The 18,438-nt window shown below is 54.6% G+C and overlaps 1 protein-coding gene and 2 long non-coding RNA genes across 5 annotated transcripts in view; 2 read left to right on the top strand and 1 right to left on the bottom strand.

The window, feature by feature from the left end:
- The window catches only part of SMAD7 (SMAD family member 7), a 28,792-nt gene extending 15,768 nt beyond the window's left edge, over positions 1 to 13,024 (bottom strand). The window contains exons 1-4 of one of the 3 annotated variants that reach the window (XM_040540551.1): positions 12,722 to 13,024; positions 11,269 to 12,529; positions 10,396 to 10,449; positions 5,155 to 5,226 (exon numbers count right to left, since the gene is read on the bottom strand). In XM_040540551.1, the coding sequence (XP_040396485.1) occupies positions 5,155 to 5,226; positions 10,396 to 10,449; positions 11,269 to 11,755 (613 nt within the window). In that variant the 5' untranslated portion in view covers positions 11,756 to 12,529; positions 12,722 to 13,024. Of the gene's footprint in view, positions 1 to 5,154; positions 5,230 to 10,395; positions 10,450 to 11,268; positions 12,530 to 12,721 lie in introns of all 3 variants that reach the window. The other 2 variants (XM_040540549.1, XM_040540550.1) reach the window with 2 other exon arrangements.
- A 452-nt stretch (positions 13,025 to 13,476) lies between these two features.
- Positions 13,477 to 15,477, top strand: LOC121061549. Its single transcript, XR_005815151.1, has 3 exons — positions 13,477 to 13,590; positions 13,739 to 13,942; positions 14,826 to 15,477. It is a non-coding gene; the product is annotated as an uncharacterized LOC121061549 (long non-coding RNA).
- A 376-nt stretch (positions 15,478 to 15,853) lies between these two features.
- LOC121061548 lies at positions 15,854 to 17,319 on the top strand. Its single transcript, XR_005815150.1, has 3 exons — positions 15,854 to 16,136; positions 16,512 to 16,677; positions 16,781 to 17,319. It is a non-coding gene; the product is annotated as an uncharacterized LOC121061548 (long non-coding RNA).
- The last annotated feature ends 1,119 nt before the right edge of the window (positions 17,320 to 18,438 follow it).

Here is an 18,438-nt window from a genome sequence, read left to right as displayed (position 1 = left end):
TTGCCGACTGCTCCCAAGGCACCGCTTGGTTGGAAACATCCCGTGGCGCCGACGCAAATGGATCAAGCAGGGATCGCTGCTGGGAAGGGGGATGGAGTGACACGGGCTGAGCGCTCCTGCCATCGCCTGGCTTTTAACCCCTCCTGGGAGGACATCTAGGGGAGCACCGAAACTCCCCCCTGGGCTCCCGGAGCAGTTCAAAGCAACTACTCAACAGGTCCCACTCTCTTCTGGGCAGCCCCCAGAGTGAGAGCCTGCTTCAAAGGCCCACGGGGGGCAAGGGGCCGAGAGCCGCGGGGCCGGTGCCAAGCGCGGGCCTCCCCCTCCCCGCGCCGCTGGCCCGGCCGCGCTCTGCCACGGTCAGATGATGTGCGAGGCAGCCGCGAGGCTCCTAGTCTGGCAGGCAGCCTGCTCCGCTCCAGAGGCTCCAGCGCTGTCATCCGCGCGTTAACCCCTGATAACCTTGTCCTTCGGAGGACGGGGACGTGCTTTTTGGGGACGTGCTCCAGGCACGGCGGCTCACACCATTTGTGAACTGCTCCGCAGCAAGGCTGGGAAGGAAAGGGTGCAACAGCATGCAGCGTTGGAAGCAACCAAAAAAAATATTAAAGGGATGTATGCTCAAAAATAAACCCAGAATAAGTGACTTGAAAAAAAATTCCCAAGCAATTGTTTATCCCTGGGACAAATATACAATCCTAGCTACACAGGAAGATGTCTCAATTTCAGATTATAATAGGATGACAATTTGTAAATAAAGGCATTTCACAGGAGGTTATAAACTCTGTACTACAGGGAGGTGGAAGAGGGGTTGGGAATGGGAAAGCAACCCAGGGGCTGGGCCGGAGAAGCCGCTCGGGATCCTCCTTGCGGTGGGGGGAGCAGCAGGACCCGCTCACGAATAGCTGCGGGTTTAGGCAAGGTGCTTCTCCCCGGCGAGCAGATACCAGCAGGGATCAGAGGCATAGTGAAACATTCCAGGCCTGCCCGCTATTCCATAATGAAATGTCACTCAGCCGCACGCGGCGCCTCTGCAGCAAAGCTGAATCAAACCTGAAGGAAAGCGGCCCATCAGACCCGGCACGGTCCGTTCCCAGGCGAGCGCCACTGGTGCCTCTCCAGCTTCCAACCAACTTTCCAGGTCTTTCCCCATCTTTCTGGTGCACGCCTTGAGCGGAGGAGGTGGGAGGGAGAGGCTGAGGCTGCGCTCGCCCAGCCTCAAGCCACGGCGGGCTTGGGCCGGTGCCCACCCGGCACCGTCACGCGACGTCCGCTGGCTGCAGGAGGCTCTGGGGCGACTCCAAGGTCTGGGCAAGTTAACAGGCACTGCCGAGCGCAGGCTGAAGGCTGGGCAAAATCTTGCCTTTGGTATTTTATGAATAAACCCAAACTAAAAAAAAAAATATTAAAAAAGCAGCGGAGGTGGCGAGGATACGAGCCAGCTCATCTCACTTTCTCTGCATCATGGCCTGGGCTTCTTGAAGAGCTTCTTTCTGCTGGCAGACCCAGCACCGTTCAGCTGTCCCGCAGGAGAGCCGTCTTCTCGCCCACCATGAGCACCACAACCCTGAGCCAGCCAAGAGCCACCAGCAGGGCTGGAAGAGGGAGATGTCCACGTCCATGTCCATGCAGACACCATGTCCACGTCCCATGGAGACCCAGCACCACCCCACCACCACCCAGCACCATCAGATGGCTCCTAGAGCAGAGCTGCTCCATGGATTGTACCCATCGCACAAACGGACACCCCCGGGCTCTCCGAGCGTGGCTTTGCTTGTTTGAAAGCACAGTCATACAGCCGAACACATCTGCTGGGTACAGGTCAGCTCAAAACACAGGAAAAACCACCCTCTGTCTCCTATTTAGAGACATTATTTTTATCTCCAACAGGATATTTTTGCTCTGTGCTTCGACTGCGTCAGGGATACAAAGGACCTGGGCTTGTAGCACCTGAGCACAACCACCTTGGTGGGTGACACCCCAGCTTACCCACATAGTGACCGCCAAGAATAAAGAGAGATACATGGTAGTAAGGTGGGGGACATGGGCTGGAGGACGGGACAGACAGGGACAGACAGCAGAGGTGCCCTGAGAAGATGTGAGGGGAACAGCATGGGGTCAAGGATGAGCCAATGCTGCATTAATATCCAGCCAAGCTGCACACAGGCTCCACGGGCTTCTCTGCTCTGATTTTGACCTCTGGAACAAACCTCATCCCCACCCTTTTTTTTCCTATCTCTCTCCCCCCCCCGCCCCTTATTTATAACTAAGGCAGCTAGGTCACAGACACGTCGTGTGGCTGGCTCCCCACCCCTTGCACTCTGCCCCCTTCCACAGACCGCCACCGACGACGTCAAAGCACAACTCCACTACACGGGAGGTCACCCCGAGCATTTCAGGGACACCCGCCCCTTTGTGGGGGACTCCCGGTGACTGCATTTTCACATTCAGCTCCCCTCCTTCTTTTTTTCACAGAGGCAGGGTCAGCTTGGTGGTTGTGTGGGGGAAACACTTGTGGATACCGCTCTCCATCCATCACTCCTGCCGTGCCATGCTGTGCCATGCCGTGCAATGCCGTGCCATGCCACACACCCTTCCACCTCCTCCTGCCTCTGCCCTCCCAGCACCTCTGGTATTCATCAATGAAACTGCCTTCGGCCTCCAGGAGAAAGCAGCCCTGCCAGCAGCCGGACCCGCGGCTCCCCTCATCAAAGGATCCTCGCTTCGGTTCCCTTCTTCATGCTCCTCTGACAACGCCCTCATCTTCTCAAAGCCCCATCCAGCTTTCCTGTCCGAATGGATGTCGACCCCGGGCTGGCCCGCTGCCCAAATTCTCCGTTGCTGATAGTGATCTGCCTCACCAAACCTACCCGTCTGCCTTCGAGAAGCCAGGCCAAGCCTACCGGTTCTGAACATGACTACAACACGGGCATCTGTTGCCCAAAGCAACCGCTCCAGGCACCCACGGTGCTACAGAACCACACGGCCACCATCCCTCCACCACGTCCTCAGCCTCCAAATCGACAGAAATGGGGGTTTCATGGCGTTTCGTAAAGTCGTCCCTTTGTAAGGCAGACTGGAGCACGGGTTTTCCACTAGGCCTCTGCGGCCTGCGCCTGCCCAAACCCAGGTGAGCGCTCGTCCCTGAGGCAAAGCGCTCCAAGCGCACCCCAACTCATTAATACCCTCTTCACATGCACTCTTCTGCTAACTAAAATATGCCGGGGAAAAAAAAAAGAAAAAAAAAAAAAGAAGAAGAAAAAAGGAGAAGGTTAGCTTTAGAGAATTGCTGCAAACTGCATTTATTTTCCTTTCTCGACTGGGTCTCTCCAGTTGGGAATTTTCAGCGCTGCACTTCTGTGAGCGGAGCAGAGATGCCAGTAAATCAGACCAAATTCAAAACAAATGCTCTTTCATGTGGAGGCATTCGGCTTTGTTTCATGGCTTGTGTAGCTAACCGTATCCCTCCATGAGTCAACTCTCCTATCAGCTCCTCATTAAACTAAATGGCTACAATTACATTTGTGGAGGAAAAAGAGTGGTTAATGATCGTAAAAGGTTCTGTTTCCAGGCTTTTGGGGGGGAAAACCTTTGATAACCAAAAGAAAAATAAATCCAATCACGTGAAATAAAGAAAAATTGCCCTCGGAGGGGGGGCGGCGCTTTCTTTTGGGGGACAGGGGGGGCTCTGTTCATCCAGCTCCTCAGAGCAGCCCCCGGCCCCAAGGCGCAGTGCTGGGGCTCCCCTCCTGCAGCCCTTCGGAGCAAGCTGGCTGATTTCCTGCAGCCCAGGCCCCCACCTCCCTCCTTCCCTTCAGGAGCAGATCAGACAGACGAGATGTTATCAATAGCCGAACCTTTCAGAAAGCCCCCTTTTAAAAGTGAGTACTTCCTCTGCTTATTTCATGTGGTATCCTGTGGAACTGAACTCTCTCCTCCCCTCTGCAATGGGCATATTTCAGGAGGAAAAAAAAAAATCTAACAACATCCTTATTGTGTTGTTTTGCTCCTTGTCTCCTTTTTTTTTCCAGTCTCTTTTTTCTTCCCTGCCTTCCCTAAAGCTAGAGGCTCCAATGGCAAAAAAAGGAAAACCCAACATCCCACCATGCTAAAAAAAAGAAGCGCAGCAACAAGTTGCTCCTTTCCCTCTCCCCCTCCATTTGATTAATTCTCATTAGGGCCTTTGAACAAACAGTATGCTCCCCTCTCAAATAACAGACAAGGTATATATTACACCGAAAGAAAAACAAACAAGGCTCACTTAAAGACATCCACACCAAATGCAATTCCTGGAGAGAGAGAAAGACACGCAGACCCACGCGCGCGCACGGCCGCCGCCGACATATTTCTGAAATTCCAGTCTCAGGGCAATGAGCTGCATAACTGCTCCACAAATCATAAATCAGGGAGACAAGCCGACAAAGAGAGCACCTTCCAACATCAGCGAGTACATGCAGGTACATGGTTTCAGACACTCAGTGAGCACGCACAACTGCTTTCATCTGGCAGCATCAACACGTAGAGCCCAGCCCCAGGACTGGCCTGGCTGGGGAGGAAGAAGGGCTACTGGAGGCTTTGCACCTCAGAAACCACGCTCCAAACCCCCATCCCATGATGGCTGAAGGTGGGAAATGGGAAAATGAGGGAAATTCAGTGCCCTCTGCAAAAGCCGAGCCTCACGCACAAAACTTTGGGTGCCAGTTACCCCAACCAGCAAAGCCCAAGACAGCGGTGCCACCACCGCCAACCAGGCCAGGACAGCTCGACACCATCCGCTTCTGCAAGGGACACCCACACCTGCTCCGATAATCCATGCATCCAACCAAACCGATGGCCAACATCATTTGGCCTTCCCCAACACACCTCTTCCTGCCTTGCTCCGAAATTAATGGAGCGTAAGGCTGGAGTTCAAAGGAAACACAGGCTTTCGGGGAGGGACAGCTTCGCCTGGGATTTGAACACATCCTCTGCGAGCAAACCTGCTACTGAAACAAAATCCAACTCCCCCTTTGAGCATGCCTTTCTCAGCAACTCGCATCCCCAAAACCCCCCCACACCTGTTCTCGGCCAGGTGGGACCCTCGGTTGAGGGGACCCAAAGGGACGCGGTGGAGAGACCCACGGGCAGAAGTAAGGTCAACAAGAGGCGTCTTACCTGAAAGCCCCCCAGGGGCTAGACAATTAGTTCCCCCTGTTTCAGTGGAGGAAGGCACAGAGTCTGGACAATCTGCTGCAGCGGAGGGAAAGAAGAAGAAGAAATCAGTATACATGCGCTTCTTTGCAGACTCCCAGCGCCGCCGCGAGCGGAACACACATTCCAAAGCGTTTAACAGGAAGCGATTACTAATTGTCTGCACAGACACGGTAGTTCATCAAGATGCATCCACCCTAACTCATCGCCTCAATCAAGGCTCCGTGCTGCACTTAATCACCAGCCCATGCTGATTATAGACCGGCAAAAATTACAGACTGGCTGCCACCTCTCCATCCAAGTCACCGGGTAATGAAATCAAGGCTGTCCTCCTTATGACAGAGCTGATGGAGCTCCCAAAATGCTTAAATTGCGGCTTTGTGCACCAAATGCAGTCAACACCTGTACTCACCAGAACGGGAACCGAAACGGAAAGGTCTCATCACTGCCCTGTTGCCACAAACGGTCTAAGCTTTTGCTGCCCTGCTCGGTTTTTGTCACCAGCAGCTGCCGCAGACCTCACCCACCGCTGGCCACCCCCTGGGAGCACAGCGTGCACCCATGGGGCCCACCCCTCCAACCACCGACTGAAGGGACAGGGTGAGATTACTCGTCCCATCTGCAGTTTCTCGTGACACACGAGAAGCTTTTGGGTTCAGAGCTTGGTCCTCTCCATCCCGAGCCACCCAAGCATCTGCTCCCCCTGCTCCAGGTGGTGACAGCCAGAAGCCACCACCGGTCCCCTGCTCCTACAGGCAAACCCCAGCTTTTTGGTCACTACCACAGGTGACACGAGCTCAGGGGCATGCTGTGATGAAGGCAAGAGGAAAGATCCATAAAATTCACACAACCCCCAGGTCCTCGGCAGGCTGTCAGAGAATTTTGGCTTCATCCAGCTTGGGCTCCCTGATGTCAACTTGCCCACTGCTGTATCTCAAAGCAAGGGCCACCACCAGAAGAGCCCTGATATTTTACTTCCTACTGATAAGTCATTTTTCCAGACTTCATCCCTGAAATCCCAATGAAAAAAACCTCCTGTGTTCATAACCTTATTTTATCAGAGTAAAGTATAAGCCCTAACAGGAATATACAGTTTAACAGGATATACTTAATCAAACTGAAAACAATAGGGGAGGCAGGAAATGGACTTACTTGTGAAATACTGTATACTATACACTCTCTAAATGCCTTGTAGTGTTTTCTATTCTTTAAAGAAATTTGCTTTTTCTTCTGTTTAACCCTTTCCGATCCAGACAGAGGATTCCCAATGCCTTGACCTCCACTGCTCGGGCTACAGATGCTTTCTGGGCGCAGGTACATGGTGGGTCCTCTGGCCCCAGTGACACCTCCCTGGTGAGACAGATTCAGAGCCTTCCCAAACACCTGCACCCCTCCCTGATCCGCACTAACAGTCAAAGGAAAGCCCCAGTATGCTTTCATGACTTATTTACAACTGTCAGCTCCCTTCCCATCCACGTCGCAGCCAGTTCCCTTGGTCAGCCACCTACACACACCCTCTGAAGTCTCCCTACAGGATGGTGCTGATGCACCTCCATGCTAGAACACGGGGGATGATCAGCTGTGGGATCAGCACAAAAACACGACCCTCCTGGGCTCTCTGCACTAAACGGGGCTGGTTCCAGCATCGCACTCTTCCTATCACCCACATGTTAGCCAAAGGCTCTTGCTAGTAAGAGGCACTCGAGCTCGTGTTATTTTCGGCACCGGAGAGGTTGCCGGATCGGAGGTTTACACAAGCCTACTGCTTGTGAATCTCCTCCCCAAATTCCCTTACCGCAATATAAAACCATCGCGGAGACGTCCAATTATTCCTGGTGGCTACCAGCCCAACCCTGCAAGGTGCCGACTGTTTCCTGGAAGTTGCCAAACCTCTGACTCCCATGAAAATCAATGCCACAGGAGGGCATTTGGCTCTGCAAGCAAAACCTCAGTAGGTTTCCTGCCCTCGGATGCTCCGGCACCACCACGACAGCACGCAAGCACCAGGTCAGCCCATGCCCCTCCGAAGCTGCCCGGGACGCTGCGGATGGCTGCGCAGCATAACCAGCACTGAGCCAAGCTCTGCCAGGCTATGAGTGGGCTACAAGCACAGTCCCTCGCAGCTCCTGTCCCGCTGAATGGTGGGTCAGAGTATCTGCTTGAATTATTTGAGGGCATCACTGTCCCTCTTGCTTCCAACACAGCTACGGGCAGCACAGGGATGCTGAGCTGCCATGCGCCTCCAGAAGCTCGGCTTTGCCCCGCGGGCTCAGCCCCATGCCAGCCGCTGCCACCAGCCCTTGGGGACATCCCAGGTAAGAAATGGGCAAAGTCCTCACCTACGGCTTCTCCTCGATGAACGCATCCAAGTGAGCTGGCCCACACCTACAGCCTGCCCGCAGGTAACACGGCTGTCAAGAGCAGACCTTTGTGCTCTGTGCAAAGTCAGGGAATCAGAATCACAGAACGGTTTGGGTTGGAAGGGACCTTTAAGGACCATCTGGTCCAACCCCAAAAGCGTACCAACATCACACCAACACAGAAGCCAAGGTGGCATTTCACCGGCCGCAGAAGACTCCAGCGCCCTGCTTTAATAAGGCAAATGGCACAGGCTCCCCCAGCACCCTTCCACTAGAAGACATTTGCCATAACCCCGCCGAGCGCACTGCTGTCAGAGCCCGTGCTGGTGCAGGTACAGCTGTTCACATGAAGCACTAATAAGACACAGTCCTAGGCACCTAAATATTTTTATTACCACTATCCCCTTTGATGGAAAAATGCAAGTTTCCTACTGGGTGCACGTCCCCAGCTCCATTGGCACTGTCGCTTTCCTAAGTTTCCCAAGTTAAGCAGAGGCACTGCTCCTACCCAAGGTCCCTGGGGTGGACCAGCAGCCAAAGACACACGCATCGGGCAGGAGAAGGGCTTTGCGCCGTCCCACCGCCAGCTACCATCCCTCCCAGCCCCGGCCAGCACTACTGAACGTACAGGTGGGAAACGCTGAGCACACAGCACTGCCCGCCGGGCCGCAGGGATGGCAGGGATGCTTGGACATGGAACACTCGGCACAAGCTGCAGAGGAAGCACCCGGAAAGCCTGAGCTCGTGCAAGCCACCTGCGCCGACAGACCGAGCGGCTCCGGCAGTGCCTGCCGCGGCCCCGCGCGCCCTGGTAGTCAGAGTTCAACTGCCAAATGGATTTGTCTTTCAAAAGGGAAAAAAAGGAGCACTTTTTGGTGAGTAACCCAGTTGTTTCTGCGTTTCCGATTGGCAGCGTTAATCACTTCCTATTGGCTGATCCGAATAACTTTTCCTTTCGAAATGGCACATTCATGTTCTGCGGCTTTTCTGTTTACACACATTTTGCTACCTTATGTCAACACTTGCTAATGAATAAATATATCACTCGACTAACTGAAAATGAGGTCCTGGCAAAGGCAGATTGGATGTTTAAACCCTGCTAATAGATTTATCCTAACATCTTTACAGGAAGCTGAAGGCAGTCGTTAACCCTTCTCTCCTGCAGCCCCGTAAGGGCAGGCATCCTCCGAGCCCTCTGCAGGGCAGCGTGCGTCCCATGCCAGGATCATCGCTGGGGAGAAACAAGGGCAACAAAGGAAGAAATCTAAACACCGCACGCTTTGGGGCGAGCACCCCCTTGTCCAGCCACCATGCAGGTGAAATAATGACAATTTTGCCCAAACCCACCAATCTTTGAGACCCAACAGGGCCTCAGCATGTCACGGTACAACCCTTCTGCAACCCAGCAGTGAGCAGCACGTGCTTGGGATGCTCAGCCTCCTCCCGATGCCCTGGTTCATTCATCAGCCTTTATCTCGTGTTTCTTCATGCTGAGGCAAAATATTTCATGCTTTGCAACCCAATTATTTGCTAAACAGCATTGCTTATTTCCACATGGCATGGAGAGGCTTGTTATTGTATCTAAGAGTTTGCAAAGGGGAAAAGCCCACAGCGTTACAATGTCCTGCCTCGCTGTGCTCCAACGGAGCTCTGGGCAGGATGGGACCCTACCATGGTACCCCAGACATCAGAAGGCACCCCAGGTTTAGGGTTCCTCCTTTCCTTCCTTTTTTAAGAACCAACTGAGGGCAGCCTGAAAAGACTGACTCCACCGAGGCGGTCCCATGGGACTCATCCAGACTCCAGCGGCAGCCAGTCCCGAGAAACTGCAGAGCAGCAATTTTAGGGAAACTGCTCTTCTGGCAGAAAGGAAAAAAAAAAAAAAAAAAAAGAGACCCAGAGCCGGTCTGCAGAAACACATCTATCTTTGACTCCCTGCCCTGCCGTCCCCCGGCTGCCCGGCGTGACAGGGGGGCACCGTCCCAAAGACACCGCGCTCCAGATCCGCTAATCCCCGGGGAGACAGCAGCTGCCCCTGCCCGGCTTCACCCCGCTTCCGACTCTCCCCACCTCTCCTCCTGCCCTGTGCCAGCCCTATTTATCTAACACCGGCGAGCTTGCTGCCAGCTGAGAGTTTATGCAGACAACCGCAAAAGAGCTGGTGCCAGCCTCAAATGGGCTTCTCCCCTGGCACCCTGACATTCAGTTACAAGCAACAGGCATAAAAAACGGTGCTAAAAGAAAATACTCATTTTTTGACACGCACACCCAGCCCCCCTTCCAAATTTTCTCAGCCTGACAACATGGGATTAGGCTCCCTTAAAACACAGCAAGATTTCCGCCAAGCCCAGTTGTCAGGTCTCATTTGGGCTCCCAGCCGTCAAGGAGCTGCTTGCCCGAGCTGCGCCGTTTCCCAAATTCCTACGAAATCTGGGCAGGCGCAGGAGCAAGCTGCAGAACTGCCATCATTACCAGCATGAACCCCCCGTGGCCGAGCACAACACCCGTGGGGCTGCTGACCAGGAGAAGCCGGCAGCAGCCCCAGCCTCGCGTTTTTCCCGGCACAGCCTTCCCAAAACACTTGCTCCAGAGGCCAGCCCGAGGGCCTGAGCCGCACCACGATCCCTCCTCGAGTTTCCTGGCAGAGTTGTAAAATCAGACTTCGTGCAACGTCTCTCTTAGACAAATTACACCTCAATTCTTCCGGGGGGGATCGGAAGGCGCCCCGGCACCCAAGAAGCCCAAAGCGAAATGCATCAGTGTAACAAAGACATTTTCCCTGAGAAAGGGCTGTTCTCCCTTTTTATCTGAAGGCAGCAGCCTGCATTTTAAAAGGTCCACTTACCCGTTGGTTTGAGAAAATCCATTGGATATCTGGAGTAGGGTGGAGGGGGAGACTCTGGAATTAGAAAAGTACAGAGAAAATAAAGGCAGAGCCATGAGAAAGAAAAAAAAAAAAAAAAAGATAGGAACTTATGATAACAGTGGCATTCTTTTAGCAAAACTGTTTGTCTTAGCTCTGGGGGTTGGAGGCAGGGCAGCGAGGCGGTGATTGCCTTGATATTTAGCTGTCAGATAAACAAAAGGGGCCGTCTGGCGCCAGTCTCCCTGCTATCTGCCGCTCGGGCTGTCTGATCGGGGCCTCCTTGGCTCGCCGGAGCCGCGGCAGCGCTGGGGCCGGCCGGCTGCGCCAGGCGGCCCCTAATCCCCCGGCACCGCGCGGGGCGGCAGGCAGGCAGCGCCGGGGGGGGGGGGGGTCCCCGCCCCCTCCCCAAATCCGGAAAAAATAAAAAAAAAAGAAAGAAGAAAAAGAAAAAGAAAATGCCGCGTTGCCCAGTTAGTTAGTTGTGTGTGTGTGTTTTGTTTTGTTTTGTTTTTTAAGGGGGGGTGTTTGGGCAGGGAGGGCGTTTGGGCAGGGAGGGCGTGTGGCTGCATCGTTGTCCACATCCCTGTCCCCAACCCAATCCCCATCCCTATTCCTATCCTATCCCTATACCCTGTCCCCCATACTATTCCTATACTGATCCACATCCTTGACCCCGTTCCCTACCCCATCCCAATCCCCACCCGTGTCTCCATCCCCAACCCCTTCTCCATCCCCATCCCCATCCCCATCCCCATCCCCATCCCCATCCCCATCCAATCCCCTTCCTATCCTCACCCCCATCCCCATCCTACCCCAATCCCCATCCCCATCCCACCCCACCCCGTCCCGCACCTAGCTCGCAGAGCCGGCTGAGGTGGTGCGGGTTGCAGCAGACGAGCTCGGGGTGCGCCTTGCCGTACGACTCGCAGCAGCACAACCTCTTGACTTCGGAGCAGTGCCGGAGGTCGGGCCAGCGGAACACCTTGCAGAGCAGCACGGGCAGCGGGTACCAGTGCTGGCCCAGCCGCGAGTCGCCCTTGGCGGGCAGCAGCAGGCAGGGGGTGCGCGCCCCTCCGCGGGACTCCACGGCGTGCAGCAGCCCCTCCAGCTGCCGCTCCTTCAGCCGCTTCAGCACGGCGTGGGTCAGCGCCTTCAATTCCGCCTCCGCGGCCGCCCGGCCGCCCCTGCCCGCCTTGCCGGGGCAGCACCCGCGCCCCCCGCCGCCGGCATGCGCCCGGCCCTCGGCCGCCCCGCCGGGCTCGCCCGCCTCCTCCTCGCCGCCGGGGGCACGGCTCCGCCAGAGCCGCCGGACGAGCAGCGAGCGTTTGGTCCTGAACATGCGGGACGAGAGGAGGGGCCCCCGGCTACAAAACGGGCATGTCGGCCGCCGCGCATGAAGGGGCCGGCAGCCGGGTCGCGGCGGGGGGAAAGCGGCGGCGGCGGCGGGGCCGAGGAGGGCTGTGGCATGCGCCAGGCTCCGCGCTGGCTTCCTCCGCCGCCCGCCGCGAAGGGTGCGAGGAAAAGGGGGCAAAAAGCGGAGGAAGAGCGAGGGAAGCAGGGGAGGGGGGAGCCGCCTCTCTGTCTCGCTTCGCCCCCCGGAGAAAAAAGGAAAGAGGGCGAAAATGCCGCCTAGAGCGCGGCGCCGCGGCGCATCGCGCGGGGGGAGGCGGGCTGGGCTGGCCGGCGCCGCGCAGCCCTGCGCGGCTGCGGAGCGCGCCTGGAGCCGCGGGGGATCCTCGGCCTCCCCGGGGCCGCGGCTCCCATCAAGCCGCCAGCTTGGGAAGGGAGGGGGCCGGCGGGGATGCGACGCGGGGCAGAACGAAGGAATTAAAAAGAAAACAGCGAGCCCAAACGGTGGAGATCAAAAAAAAAAAAAAAAAAAAAAAAAGGAAAAAATAAAAATTAACAACAACAACAACAAAAACAACCACCGACCCTAAGATTCGGCCGTCGGAATCGATTTAAGCATCTGTCACAAAAGAGAAGAATAAGCGCATCCAGAGTGTTGTATCCCTTTTGAAAGCCCAGGTCGTCCTGATGCGGGGTTTGGGGTTTTCCTCCTTCTTCCCAAAGGCTTTAATCCACACGCACACACAGAGTCTTGATCCGGCTGCTACGAAAAGAAAGAAAGAGGAAGAAAAAAAAAAAAAAAAAGTGGGGCTGTGTCCCTCCTTCCCCAGCAGCGTGCTGCCGGCGGCGAGAGCCGGGCGGCGCTGCCCGCCCCCCGCTCCGCTCCCCTCCGCGCCGCTCCGCGGGCACCGGGGGGGCCGCTGCCACCCGCCGCCTCCCCCGGTGCCGTGCTTACATGGGGACCCTCTCCGTGCTGCCGGCGCGTCTGGCTCTTTTTTTTTATTATTATTATTATTATTATTCTTTTTTTTTCCTCCTCTCTCCTCCTTCCTTCCTTCCTTCCCCTCCTCCTTCTCCTCCTCCTCCTGCTTCTTTTTTTTTTTTTTTTTTTTTTCTTTTTTTCCTCCTCTTCCCTCCGCTGGCTGCAAAGAGGCGCCCTCCCCGCACCAGCGCCTCCGTCTTCCCTTGCTGCGGGGGAGCCCCGGCGGCGCGGAGCCGGGCGCGGCGGAGCGGAGCCGGGAGCGGCGGTGCCTGCGCGCTCGGCCGCGCCCGCCCCCCCGGTGCCCCCCCTCCGGCGCTTTCGCAGTGCGCAGCGGCACGGCCCCGGCCCGGCCCGGCCCGGCCCCGGCCCCATCACGTGGGCGTCTAGACACCGTGTCGCTCCGGGAGAGGAAAAAAAAAAAAATTATATATTTATATATATATATATATATTTATCTCCGACCGCCTTGCGCAAGCGGCGGCTCGGGTTGCCGAAAGGTTGTGGCTGTGTCGCGCCCCCCCCTGCCGCCGCTGTGCCTCTAGGATGATGCTGCCCCCCCCCCCGCATAGGGGAATTGGGGGTCCCCGAGGGGTCGCCCTGCAGCAGCCCCCCCTCGGCAGCTAGCCTGGGGGAGCCTCCGAAGGCTGGGTGTGCCCCAGATGCTGTAAACGTTGGAGCATGAAAAGCGAGCCATAAAATATATATATATATATATATATATATATTTACATCTATGATCCTGGGCATCGGAAGGGGGCACAGCACGAAAAGCAATAATGCTCATAATACTTTGCACTTTTACAGCACCTGTCGCCAGAGGAAGGGAAAGTATTTCGTAGTGGGTGAGTATGTTCAAATTCCCACAAAATGAGGGGCAGGAATTAATAGCACGTAGCACGCTGATTATTCCTGCCGCCGGGATGGCTTGCAGGAGTCATTTCTGGCAGCCAGGGGTACTCCACAGAGCCCCCATCCTAATTCTGCCTGCAGGAACCTGCCCAGGATGTGGAAACTGAGACACCAAGAGGCCGTGAGGCTCGCACCACCCTGCCCTGCTGGAAGGGAGCTGGGGAGCCCAGCCGGGCCTCGCAGTGCCCCACACCACGAGCCCCCAGCCCCACGCACGCTTCCACGCACGAGGAGCTCCCTTTTCGTGTAATAAGCGCTGGTGGATGAGTTGCTTCAGGTTACGTGGTAAGTCAGTTACCGCGCTGGAAGTAGGAGCCGAGACTCTTAAATCATGGCTGCTGTAAGCAAATCCAATTCTAAAACAATTGCGCCCAACCAAATAAGACAACAGATATCAAGCACGGGGGACGCAGAAGCTCCGCGCGCCGTGCAGGCAGGGTATTCCCAGGGCTGCCGCTGCTGGATGCCTGCCTTTGGTGCACGCAGGAGCACGGGGATAATTGTAGAGCCCGGTCCTGCCCCAGAAGGCCAGTGAGACTCCGAGGGGGCCTGCAACTGCTCGTGGCATTTGCGGAATCTGGATCTGAACTAGTTAGAAAGGGTCTGGATTTGGGGGCAGCCTTACTAAATGGTAACAAAATTATACATACCCAGGCCTAAAATCTACTCACTTTTATGATAAATAATAAGAAAATGTTGTGGAGGGGAAGGACATCATTTGCTGGCCTCTAAAACAAAAATTGGGGAAGGTTTGTTATTAAAGCAGAGGCCGAGGAAGCGGATGGACTCCTAACTTCACCTCCCAGTACTTAATGGAAAAAGTAAATCCCGTCACTTTTTAAATGGTCATTTCAAAGTCCTGAGAAATGGAAATCAGACAGCAGTTTGACATCTCGTTCATCAGTTGTTTTTCCCAAGAGCACTGCAGTCCCCTTTTCACTGCGATGCCTATGGTAAAGTGCTGTGATAGGGGAAAACTGGTTCCTGTCCATTCCTGTGTCCGCTGGTGGAACACACACTGGACGTGCCCATTAATAGGTGCATTACACTTTTTAATTTTTTAAAACTTTCCAAGCTGTTATGAATGAGATGGATTTCTTCAGGGTGTTTTTCCCTCCGCATTTCCGCTTGCCTTGCTGATGACTTGATGACTGTGATTACTTTATAGTCATGAGCAGAGTGACAAAGAGCACACCGTGACGCATGCAGCGAAGGGAGAGGGGACAGAAACGGGGTCCCGGAGTCATTTGGGGGCCCCGACAGAGGTTCCCTGTGTGACCTGGGGCACATCCCTCTCCCGTCAGCGGGGACCTGGGCTTCCACACCTTGGGTCCGTGCAGTGGGCCAGCAGCACTTGTCTGTGCAAAGTACCTTGAGCTCTGCAGGTGAAAATTACTATGCAAGTCATAAATATTAAATAACTGGTAAGAAGTGTTTTCTATTTGACCCTGCAGACCCCTTTAAACAGGCCGGGTGTATGTGTCTGTATGGAAAATACAGAAGTAGGCATATTGAAGCTGATAAAAATGAGCACGTTAGCTGGGCTAGGAGTCCCTGTGAGAAGTGGGTGAACCCACACCTGTGTGTCTGTCAGTGCTCACTGGCAGGTGAGGGAATAAAACCCGCATCCCTCATCCAAAACGCATCCGTGCATGATCCCACCCAGCCCACGCTCCCCGTTTCGAGACCCCATTCCTTTGTAGGCTTCTGGGGACCCTTCCCGAGCCCGGCTGCCTTTGAAGAGCTAGGGGTGCACGATAAACCCGAGTCAATTTGCATTGCAATTCAGCCTTTGACAGACAGTTGGAGCCAAGGCACTGTTAACCTAATTGTTTTGCTAACAGCACGAGGGTGTGAGACGCACCAAAGGCACTCACACAAAGGGATAAAACCAGACTCGGGAAAAAAAAACCTCTTCCTGACATCATTACCGGGCACAAACAAACAGAGCTGATCCCTCTTCATACACTTTCTAGCCTAGGGTCAATAACACGCACACTTTGCTCTTTTGGGGGTATGTCTCTCTGCTACCAGGAGTGCAAAGCACTCTCAGGCCGCAGGAGAGAAGAAGCCAGGCTGGAGGCAGGGCAGAGGCAGAGTAGGGAGACTCCTGGCACCTTCCCATCCTTTTGTGCACATTAGGAATAGCTAAGCTGCTGTCCCTGCTTCTATTTTTATGCCCTCTTTTCAGAGCAGAGCTCTCAAACAACGTTTGAAGTCTGGGTTACGATGCCGTTTTGGCTGTACCTGACATCTCCTTCCGCTCCAGCAGCTCACATTGACGCAGCAAATTCATCTCCAAGACCTCAGGTCTGAAAAGAAAACCCTTATCCAAGAAACCTCGGCGTCTGATGAGCGGGAGGTCACAGGAGGCACGTCCCTCACCGCTCTGCTCTCCCCGCTGGGCATCGCCTGGGCATCCCCATGGCACTGCTCTCAGCTGCTCTGGGGCTGGAAAGGTCCCACTGCTGCTGGGTGGGTAAGTGAGAAAAGCAGAGAAGGCTCAGCGAGCTGGGTGCTCGCCCCTGCTGGTGAGGCATGGGGAAAAGCACTGGTGTCCCTAGCCCTGGGAATCCGTCCCCCCAAATCAAGGAGCTACGAGGCACAGGCTCTGGCTTTGGGGACTCATCCAGCCCCGGGGATACCTCCATCCGCCAAAGCACTCACGCACACCTGACTTGAAGCATGTGCTTGGGTAGATGGACTTTTTTAGCTTTTGAGCTTGTTCACACACCTCCTGTACTGCTTCGGTTTTGTATCTAGAGGGGGCGAAGCACAAGGCAGTCTCTTTGCCTGGACTCTGTTATGCCAACATCAAGGAAATAATCTTGGTTTGATCACTCTCTAATTCTAGCCTAACACTGGAAGAATTTGCTCTTTTGAACATACGAACCTTCATGCTGGTATAACGATTTCCGCCAAAGAGGAACACAAACGGGGCGGAGAGCAGAGTAGATCCAGTGTGATGTCTGCCCAGGGAAGCAGCGGGGAAACAAAGAACAAACGTGGCTGGTGTCGGAGTAGGTGCTGCTGCCAAAGGGGCTTTGCTGCCCAGAGCTGTGGTGCTGGCATCTCCACGCCAAGAGTTTTCATGCCATGCGTTTTCATTTTTGACATGAAAAGAAAATTCCACCACGCCAAGGTGGGCAGGAGGAGCAGCACCTGTCCTTCACAGCATCGCTGGTGGATGCTCACCGGTGTCAGCAGATCCACGTCACGCCTACGGCTCTGTCCACGCTTACACGTGGTGCTGGTGGCACCATCATCCAGCCCAGCTCCTGCTGAGTGCTGGTGGAATTCCCGACATGGGCACTGAGGGGGGTCAGAGGAAGGGGACTGAGGCCAGCTGGGACACGGGAGCCACATATTTCATGGGGCAGAGCTGCGGTGACAGCACACATGGCACATGACAGTGCCTGGGAGCCATAGGCGAGAGGGAAGAGACCGGGGCTGTTGGTGGCAGAGGAGGGACTGGAGCAGAGGCAGGTGGAACACGTGGCTGTACAGGTAAAGGGAATCTGCAGATCCCTCGTGCAACACGCAATGCTGTGGTGGAAGGGAGCGATTTCTTCCCCTGGCGAGGAAGAGGTAAATGCCTTGAGGATTGGAGTGTACTCTGTGGAGTGCTTCCTGTATCTTGCCAAATATTAATACAAAATACACAATCTTAATGCACCATCTTTGGTGTAACTCTGACTTTCTTGGTGTTGTACCTATACTTATGTGTTTCAAATTTCCAAATGAGTGAATACATGTTTTCAGACTTGTTTTGGGGAGTAAGCACTCAAAAAGGGATTTTTCGGTATGGAAACAGAAAGCAACGCAGGTTTACTGGAACATTTGAAAGATAAGCACACGTGGACAACATAGCTGCATCCCACTTTCAGGACTTTGTTTCAGTGGTGTAAATCAAAATCCTCTTTATTTCAATTAAGTACATTTGCCAAGTACACGAACTGCCATGTTTTACTTGTAATTGCCTCTAATATTTGGCAGGCGCTGGACCCGACAGCGGTGTGTATATAAAGAGCTGTGGCTGACATGGGTCAGAGGAAAGATTCCTTCACCTGAAACCTCTGGAGTCCAGAGTAGTGTTGGAGACAGCTGCTTTCTGTTTTCAGCCAGTGTTCCTGATCTGCCTGTAGTCCTCAGGGCGCCTCCACTCAGATTCCTCCCAGAGCAGCAAAGCAAGTAAACCCAGGGCATCCCACGAACATATGGTACTGACCGCCACGTTGCGACACCTATGGATAGCCCGGGGGGACTGGGAAGGGTGGGGTGTCCCTCACTTAGAAGTGGCATTTCAGACGTAAGGTTATCAAGCTAATCCCTGACTTCTGGCATGACTATCAGGCTTCAGGGGGATTTATCAGATCCTGCTCAAATGGCAGCCACAAGGCAGGGATGTGCTGTTCTTCAGGACCAGCCGATAACACCAGAGAAGGGACTGCCAGGTGCCACGGCTGTGTACATCCGTTTAGAAGCAGGAGGAACTTGCAATTCCTTCATTAGAAACAAAACTACCAAAACCTCTTTGGCAGACATAGTTGGAAAGGGAAGGGCAGAGGGTCAGGCAAAGCACACGGAAAACCACCAGCTTCTGTATTTCCTACTGCTGTCAGGTATGGGTGTAATTCTGCAGTTTCTTCCTTTTTAACACAATAGATCACAACCTAAATATCATTGATGTGACCTGTATTGTGGTGGCGTAGCCAGATGCACCATGGAGCTGCTTTCTCCCTCAAACACTGTCTGTCTTCACTGGTGGTGAGGTGCTGGCC

Source organism: Cygnus olor, chromosome Z (assembly GCF_009769625.2).
Source record: "Cygnus olor isolate bCygOlo1 chromosome Z, bCygOlo1.pri.v2, whole genome shotgun sequence".
In the NCBI taxonomy this organism is placed as follows: Eukaryota; Metazoa; Chordata; class Aves; order Anseriformes; family Anatidae; genus Cygnus; species Cygnus olor.
This window is presented reverse-complemented; position numbering and strand designations above follow the sequence as displayed.